This window comes from Oryctolagus cuniculus, chromosome 17 (assembly GCF_051225735.1).
Source record: "Oryctolagus cuniculus isolate XC-2025 breed Fujian yellow rabbit chromosome 17, ASM5122573v1, whole genome shotgun sequence".
Taxonomy (NCBI): domain Eukaryota; kingdom Metazoa; phylum Chordata; class Mammalia; order Lagomorpha; family Leporidae; genus Oryctolagus; species Oryctolagus cuniculus.
In genome coordinates this window covers 57,049,084-57,057,700 of record NC_142883.1, presented here as the reverse complement: position 1 = coordinate 57,057,700, position 8,617 = coordinate 57,049,084, and the positions used below count along the sequence as shown (strand labels likewise).

Here is an 8,617-nt window from a genome sequence, read left to right as displayed (position 1 = left end):
GTAAGCAGGCAGAGAGAGGGCGCTGATCGGGGGGCTCCGGCTCCCCAGGAGCCTGCTGGGGGCCGACGTGGTCAGCGTTAGGAAGCAGGGGGCATAGAGGCCGGCCAGAGCCTGTTAACACACCGTCAGATTGAGGCCAGAGGCTCTGCTTCTACCTGGGAGGGTGGCAGGCCCGGGCGTCTGGGTTCGGCTGTGGTGACCTACAGGGGCTGGCCCAGGGAGCTCCTGCCCCACAGGAGCCACCCCAGACTCCAGGAGGAGAAGGCGCGGGGCCGTCTCCTTCAGGATCTACTTAAGATCATTTAGCTCTCGTCTGCAGGGCAGGACTGAGACTCTAGGAAGATCCCCTCATCCCGTGACCACGAGGAGCAGTCCTTGGGACAGCTGCCTGGGGACCCTGGATTGCAGGAAACCCCACCTAGGTTCAGGCTGCAGAAGGTCATTCGTCCGGGGGAGGTCAGGGAGATGGCCCCCAAGTCCCATGGCTCAGTGGCTGCAGCCGTTAGGGCATGGCCAGAAGAGTCCAGAGCCAGCAGCTCGGGGACATGAGCACCCTGTGCCATCAGGATGCTGGGACCAGCCCTCTGCTCTGGGGGTGGAGGTGGACTACTCCGGCCCCACCCTGAGCGTGGTAGGGAAGCAGCTCCGGGCCACTCACGGGAGCTGGGGTGTTTGGGCCAACATGTCCAGACTGCACAAGGCCATGCTGCGTGTAGACACACATGCGACACAGCCCTGAAAGACGCTCCACGGACACGGACGCTCTGGGACACAGGCCGCCTCCCTCGCCCCCTCCGGGGGTCCTCCGGATGCCACTGCGGCCAGCTCTGACCTGCTGCCGCAGGAGTGGAGGTCTGCTGGGGGGACAGTGGCTCCCCCGGGCCGTCTGTGCTCAGGCCTGCCTCTGCCCTTCCCTCCTGCAGGAGTGAGGCTGGGTGGGCCCGCTGTCAGGTACAAGGACCAGCCTCACTGCTTGGATCCACAATGCCCTGTCTGTCAAGCTGTATGGCTGTGGCCTGGGAACGAGCCTGTCCCCACTCCGGCACCTCAGCAGTGAAATGGGAGGCAGAGGAGTGAGGCTGGCTGGGCCGGGGCAGTGCAGAGAGCACACCGGGCCACCTTCCTCCTGGCCTGCCCATTCAGGGACCCCTGTGGGAGCTCTGTTGGGAGCCCTCAGGTCGGGTGGGGGGAGTCCCCGTGCTGCCCCTTCTCCGTGAGGCCAGGCCACCTCTTTACTCTGGCTGCTCTCCTGCTCTTGCCGTGGCTTCACTTTCGAGCCAGAGGAGGGGCCATACTGCTCCCAAAACACTTCACTGACGTGGACAGACTGGACGTGGCCGGCCATCCATCCGCCGGTGAGGGGTGGGTGGGGAAGAGCTCTGAGACCCCGGGGCCTCCGGGATTTGCCAGCTGCCTCAGCCTGCAGTGAGGCCCGATGCTGGGGCGGCCCAGGGAGTGCTCCCAGCCGGGCCCTCTGCTAACGGGCTCCCCCCGTGCCCTCCACGTCCTAGGGACGCCGTGGAAGTGAAGAAGAGCTAAGTCTGCTGGATCTCTTCTAACCAAAGCCAAGGAAGCTGGCAAGAGTGAGGCGGCCATGCGGGTGGTCTGAGCCACATGCAGAGAGGGGGCGGGGCCGTGGGGGCGGCCAAGGGCAGCTGGCCGGGGTGGGAGGGGGCGAGGCCGGGGCCGGCTTACCCTGAAAATCCCCCTCACACGTATCCAACACCGCGCCACTCATGTCACACAGCTGCAAGAACACAACAATAGGCTTCGGAGAAGGAACAGACACGATGCAACAGCAACGTCACAGAAACACTGCGCCAAGGGGCACGGTCCCAGGCCCGCCACACCGGCCCAGAGGCCCGAGCGTGCGACAGAATGACAGCCTGCTGCTGAAGACTGCAACAACACAGGTGCCTACGCTGCGCGGCTCGGGAGCCCTGGCCTGCAGCCCTGTCCACTCGTGGCCCCAGATCTCTCGGGCTGCTCCTTGCATGCTCCCTTCCACCTCCAGCACGGTGTCCCTTCCTTAGGGAGGCCGGGACAGTGAGCAGATGTTGGGTGTGGAAGGGGCAGTGAGCCGGCTCTGACGGGAGCTCCTGGGGCAGGTGCCCCATCCTCTCCCATCACGGCTCACTCAGGAATGACCAAGGCAGTGTTCATTCAGCCCCAGGTGGCTCCCCCTTCTCCCGTCCCGTGGCAAACACCTGCACACCCGGCTAAGCTTTTGCCTAGCCTGCAAGGAGCAGAGTCCCACAGGCTACGGGCTCCCTACTACTAGCAGAGGAAAACATCCTTCTTGGAGAGAGCCAAGGTTGGGGGGGGGGGGGGGTCTGTTCTAGGACCCAGGATGCGTGTCCACTCCCTCCCAGGCTGCCTCACCTGCTACTTGAGCAAGGGAAGCACTCCGGTGACTGGCAGACGCCACAAACGTGTCCAGTTTACCACCATGTGTGGTCAGAGTGTCTATGGCTATGGCTGTCTTAACCGCTGAGTGTGTCAGCTCACTTCTGTTCTGAGACTGACCCCTATCTGAATGCGACTCTAGAAAGATGGCAGCCGAGGCTCATCTGCCCCCAGGGAGCCCCAGCTTTGGTTCTCAGCCCCTCTCTAGGGGACACCTTGGGCCTCTCACCTGAGTTACGGCGTCAGCTTCCTACCATGCCCTGAGAGAGAGTGCTCAAGCACAACAGAGAGCAGAAGCAAAGGCCCTGGGCTGCTGGCCGCCGGCACAGCCCCCTCGGGGCACGGGGCGAGGCCCGTGACCCCGCCTAGGCTCCGGCGCTTACCTGTGGACATGCTTTCCCCGGGAGACATGCCGTCCAGCATGGGGTGCTCCGTGGCCTGGGGACTGGAGGCCGAGAGGCTGGCGGTGGGGGGCTGGGGTGGCGGCAGAGTGGGCCTCTGTCGGGGCTTCGGCGTGGGCCTCGATTTGGTTAAAGTGCTTGTGAAGACCGAAGGAGAGGCCAGCGGGGCAGCTGCAGCCGGGGACAGCTGGCCAGAGGCCAAGGAGTAGCCCTGAGGGTAACTCAGTCCGTAGGGCGACGGGGTGCTCGGCGGGGTGGGAGACAGGCTGACTGGGGACGGCTGGCCGGCAGGCTGCTCCGTCACAGCCCCTGGCTGGCCAAAGGGGACCTTGGGTGGGATGGGCGCCAGCTTCTTGGAAACTGGAAGAGAAAAGCCCACACAATGGCGACAGAACATAGGGCGGTCAGACCAGGACGCCACTGCCTCGCTGGGCCACCCCACTCTGCCCTCGGCCTCCTGCCAGACTAACAGCAGACCACGCAGGTGTGTTTATTTACTAAAGACTTACTTATTTGAAAGAGTTACACAAAGGTAGAGAGATCTTCCATCCGCTGGTTCATTCCCCAGATGGCCACATGGGCTTGGAGCTATGCCGATCAGGAGCCAGGAGCTTCTTCCAGGTCTCCCACACAAGTGCAGGGACCCAAGAACCTGGGCCATCTGCCACTGCTTTCCCAGGCCATAGCAGAGAGCAGGGTGGGAAATGGAGCAGCCAGGGCTTTAACCCGCTGTGCCAGAGCACCGGCCCCAGGTGTTGTTTTTTTTTTTTCTTTTTGACAGAGTGGACAGTGAGAGAGAGAGACAGAAAGGTCTTCCTTCCGTTGGTTCACCCTCCAATGGCTGCTGCGGCTGGTGCGCTGCAGCCGGCGCACTGCGCTGATCCGAAGCCAGGAGTCAGGTGCTTCTCCTGGTCTCCCATGGCATGCAGGGCCCAAGCACTTGGGCCATTCTCCACTGCACTCCCGGGCCATAGCAGAGAGCTGGCCTGGAAGAGGGGCAACCGGGACAGAATCCAGCACCCCGACCGGGACTAGAACCTGGTGTGCCGGTGCCGCAAGGCGGAGGATTAGCCTAGTGAGCCACGGTGCCGGCCCTTGGCCCCAGGTTTTAAAACAAACCTGGAACTCTGTGTTTGCCTCTCTTTTTGCCTGATAACTCATTTCACCTCCCCTCTCCTGGACTCCAGCCATGGTCTACATGCGCATACCCAGCCGAGGGGGAGAACAGTTCCCAGTGCGAAGGGCACTCAAGGAAAGTCAGTCAGCGAAGCCTAGTGAAGATGGTTCAAGTTGAAGCTGCCCCAGCACAGCCTGGGAGTCAGAGGCAATCCCTGGGAACCTGCCTCACAACGTTTGGCTCCCAGGACCGTGAAACATGGCCGGATGCTCTGTGCCAAAGCCTGGAGATTCTGTGTCCTTGAGTCACGCGGAAAGATTTTCCATCCACCGGTGCACCCCCAAGTGGCCGCAACAGTGAGCCCTGGGCCAGGCCAAAGCCCAGGCACATTAGTAGGGAGCTGGGTCGGAAGCAGAGCAGCCAGGACTTGAACCTGCACCCGTGTGGGATGCTGGCACTGCAGATGGCAGTTTAACACACTGCACCAGAGAGCCTGGCCCTCAATAGATTATCTTTGAAGAACTGCGCCCTCTGCAGGGGCTGGCATTGTGGTGCACTGGATTAAGCCACCAGCTGTGGCACCAGCATCCCATATGAGCACCATTTTGAGTCCTGGCTGCTCCACTTCCTATCCAGCTCCCCGCTAATTCACCTAGGAAGGCAGATGGGGATGGCCCAAGTCCTTGGGTCCCTGCATTCACACAGGAGACCCAGAGGGAGTTCCAGGCTCCTGGCCTGGCCCTTTGGGGAGTGAATTAGTGGATGGAAGGTCTTTTCTCTGTTTCTCCCTCTCTGTCAAATAAACCTTTATAAAAAAGGATTGCAGGGGCTGGCACTGTGGCACAGCGAGTAAAGCCGCTGCCTGTGGTGCTGACATCCCATATGGTTCCTCTTCCAATCTAGCTCTCTGCTATGGCCTGGGGAAGCAGTAGAAGGTGGCCCCAATCCTTGGGTCCCAGAGGAAGCTCCTGACTTCAGATCAGTGCAGCTCTGTTGCGGCCATCTGAGGAGTGAACCACCAGATGGAAACCCCTCCCCCACCCCACCCTTCACTCCCCACCTCTCCTCTTCGTAACTCTGGCTTTCAAGTAAGATTAAATCTTAAAAAAATATTGCAGGGCTGGCACTGGGGCACAGCAGGTTAAAGCCCTGGCCTGAGGTACCAGCATCCCATATAGGCGCCGGTTTTAGTCCCAGCTGCTCCTCTTCTGATCCAGCTCCCTGCTATGGCCTGGGAAAGCAGTAGAAGATGGCCCAAATGCTTGGGCCCCTGCACCCACGTGGGATACCCAGAAAAAGCTCCTGGCTCCTGCCTTCAGATCAGCACAGCTCTGGCTATTGCGGCCGTCTAGAGAATAAACCAGGGATGGAAGACCCCTCTCTGTCTCTCTCAGTAACTCTTTCAAATAAATATAAATCCAAAAAACCTGCAGGCTTTTTCAAAGCCCATCACCATCCCGACCTCCTGCGCATTACTTCCCGTTTCCAGTCTGGAGATTGCAAAGCAAGCATGGAGAAGCAATCCTGACTCCCTCCTCTGCGGCACCAGGTGCGAGGCTGCCACTGTCTGGACAGGCGGCCGCTGTGGATGACTCCACACAGCTTTTTAAATGCTGGAGGTCAGGGACAGCGCTGCAGCAGAGAGGGTGACGCTGCTGCCTAAAACACTGGCATCTCATATGGGTGCCAGTTCAAGTCCGGGCTGCTCCACTTCCAGTCTAGCTCCGTTAATGAGCTTGGGAAAGCAGAAGGTAGCCCAAGTGCTTGGACCCCTGTACCCGTGGGGGAAACCCAGATGAATTGCCTAGCTCTCGCCTGTCCCAGCCCTGGCCATTGTGGCCATCTAGGCAGTAGTGAACCAGTGGGTGGACGATCTCCTCTCTGACTTTCAAATAAATAAATGCCAGAGGTTGGGCCTGGCAGGCCCATGGGATACCTGTGCTTCTCCAATGAGAACTCACCAGTGGAATCCATGCCCTACAAGCTACCCCGTGCGACAATCCTGCTTACAGTTGGTTAACTGCCAAACACCAATGCCCTGAACTGTCCAGGGACCGCGGTTTCTGGCTGTCCGCGCTGATGGGAGGGCGCAGTGCTCCCTGGGCTGGAACCAACAGGAAGGCTGCGGTGACAGACGTACCTTTCCGCAGGGTGTGAGGACTCTGGTCTGCTGGCGGCTGGCTGGGGCTGGAGCCTGGTGGTCCCCCTGGCTGCGTCCCTGCACAGGTGGGCCCCTGGCTGGAGCCTGGACTCCCTTTCTGCCCAGACCCTGGAGAAAGTTCCTTGTTTTTAGACGTGCTGGAATGCAAGCACACAGGACAAGGGGACCCTGAGCTCAGCCAGCTGCAGCATGGGCCATGCCGGCTGCAGATCCACACACTCGTCAGTGCCCTGCCCAGGTCTGCCCCGGCTCAGGCATGTCTCCGTCCCTTCTCAGCCTGCACAGGCGCCTCTCGAGGTGACTGCCCCTTCTCGGAGCTGGGACGGCCTGGGTTACAGCCCCCTCCCACGTTTCCATCTTCTCTCCTCAAGGATACCACAAGCAAGGGCAGGGCAGGGCAGGGCAGGGCAGGGCAGGGCAGCCCCTGACCATCTCCACTGTGTCCGGGTCTCAACAAGGGAATGCCAGAATTCTCTAACATTCTGAGCCTGGAACATGGATGTGTTCTCATCCCGTCTATTGCTCAGCAGGCCAGAGGGGGCCACCAGGGCTGCTGAGGCGGGCTCCCATTGCCCACCCTGGAGCCTCCATCACACCTGGGCAGCGGAAGGATTCTGGGGGCTCCCCAACAGGAGCCAGCAGGTGGCAGGGTTGGCACAGACCTAGGTGGTGCCCCTGCACATGGGCTGGTTCAAGCCCCAGTCCTGTAGGCTCAAGGGAGGTTGTGGCTCAGTGACACGGGAGGACCCCAGGTCCTTGAGAGCAGCCACCCTTCCCCGCCAGGCTGAACCTCAGGCCACCTCCTAAGGGCAAAGTGCATGCTTGGAGATGCCACAGCATCGGCCAGGGAGGGACCCGCTTGTGCTGCAACCTCCAGCTCGCCGTCCCTGGGAGATGACCCTAACTGCTCAGTGTGCACCCCAGCAGGGCTCCCTTCCAACGAAACACTGCCAGCAGGTGCCCGGGGGTAGGGGGGAGCCACCTGGGTCTGCATGACCTTAAGTGGTGTGGCGTGGAGCAGCCTTCCCAGGGGCTCTTTCTCTCCCTGTCCTCCCCACCCCCCAAAAAACAAAACCAACAACAAGACAGCCCCAGCTTATTTCTTCCCTAACTTTATCTAGGATATGAATTTGGAGGAATATCAGTAGGAGTGTACCACTTGTGCCCACTGAGGCGTACAGAGAAAGACTGGGAGCAGGGACAGGGCTGGGACAGCCAGCATGTCCAAAGGACAGGTGGTTTTCTCCATGGGAGGGGGGAAGGAAAGAGCTGGTTTAAGGTCGTGCTGCGCGATCCAGGGAGGGCGCCTGTGCCTCCCCCGCTGCACCCAGGGGAGTGTGCTGCCTCTGTTACACTCCCTGGGGGCGGGGGTAGTTCCACCAGGGAAAGCACCCATACTATCCACAGCAACTAAAAGAGGAAACATTTCCTTCTGCATTCTTTTAGAAACAGAAACAGAAAGCCTTTTCCTCTCCAGGGCTGTGCAAAGACTGGACTTTCAAGCTCAAGTTCACCGGGCACAGGGGCCTGAGTTCCAAACATCTACCTACCCGTCCAGCCATCTGACCACCATCATGAGTTAGGTCAAACCAGCAACCTGACAGACCCCTTCTTGGGAGGCTGCAGGCTCCTCTCCTCCTCTGGAGCGTCGAGACGTGGGCCTGGGGATCTGGGGTGTGAGTTCTTCCTTCTGTGCCCTCCCACCGGATCCACATTCCCCCAAGCATCATCCCTGAGCCTGGCTCCCCCCTCCCAGGCACAGCACAGGCGCAGTTGGCCCAGCGGGAAACAGGGGCAGGAAAATGGTTATTAGAAGCCCTAAGCAGAGGCAGCCCGGGGAAGGCACGTCTCAGGACGGGCTAGTTCTGGGGACCCATGGTGCGGTCAGTGCACCGGGCACCACAGGCTGAAAGCAGAGCTGGTGATCACGGTCACACCAAGGTGGCTGGAGGAAGGGGCTGAAGGCAGGGCCTGAGCGGAGAGGGGAAGGGAGGGCCCGCCATCCTCAGTGGGGTGGGGGGCAGACACTGGAGGAAACATGGTCTGTGCTGCCAATGTCCAGAAAAGACACACACGCACAAACAGTGGGGCGCCCACGTGGATGGGCGCACACCTGTGGGGGCTGGGGGGCAGCACTCTGAAAACACTGCCCCTTGAGAGAAACCATAGGACCGCCCACCCCAGGGGGAGGGCACGAAGGGGGCCCAGGGCTGCAGAGCAGTGTGGCTGATATCTCAAATGACAGGACCCCGAGGGTGCCCTGTTCACGAGTGACACCCCCACGGCCACCCCTCCCCAAAGTCCCTGGAACACGGTCAGGGCCTGGGGAAACCCCTCTTCCAGGGTGCGTTACAGAAATGCCACTCTATGCCAATTCCCTGACAGCACCCAGTCTCCTTTCCTGCACCCCTCCAGCTGACTGGTGACCCTGTTTAAGTTGTGGGCATCAGAAGCCCTGCCCCCTCCTCCCCCGCCCCCCGCACAAGACTCTCCCTCCTTCCCCAGGTCACTTCCTAATTCAACATTAAAGGG

The 8,617-nt window shown here is 60.7% G+C and overlaps 1 protein-coding gene and 1 long non-coding RNA gene across 12 annotated transcripts in view; one reads left to right on the top strand and one right to left on the bottom strand.

Annotated features, from left to right (window-relative positions):
• Positions 1-8,617, bottom strand: part of ARHGAP44 (Rho GTPase activating protein 44) — a 188,382-nt gene that overhangs the window by 2,421 nt on the left and 177,344 nt on the right. For 6 of the 10 annotated variants that reach the window (XM_008270707.5, XM_051825171.3, XM_051825168.3 and 3 more), the window contains 2 exons: positions 6,065-6,222; positions 2,790-3,167 (listed from right to left, as the gene is read on the bottom strand). The exons of 2 other annotated variants lie outside the window; for them this stretch is intronic. In XM_008270707.5, coding sequence (XP_008268929.1) covers positions 2,790-3,167; positions 6,065-6,222 — 536 coding nt within the window. Of the gene's footprint in view, positions 1-1,695; positions 1,748-2,789; positions 3,168-6,064; positions 6,223-8,617 lie in introns of all 10 variants that reach the window. 2 more of the 10 variants (XM_089317712.1, XM_089317713.1) reach the window with 2 other exon arrangements.
• LOC149121251 (uncharacterized) lies at positions 5-8,564 on the top strand. Of its 2 annotated transcripts, none has more exons than XR_016223990.1 (3): positions 5-1,583; positions 1,748-1,913; positions 7,563-8,564. It is a non-coding gene; the product is annotated as an uncharacterized LOC149121251 (long non-coding RNA). The 2 variants fall into 2 exon arrangements; XR_016223991.1 differs by lacking the exon at positions 7,563-8,564 and adding an exon at positions 5,043-6,056.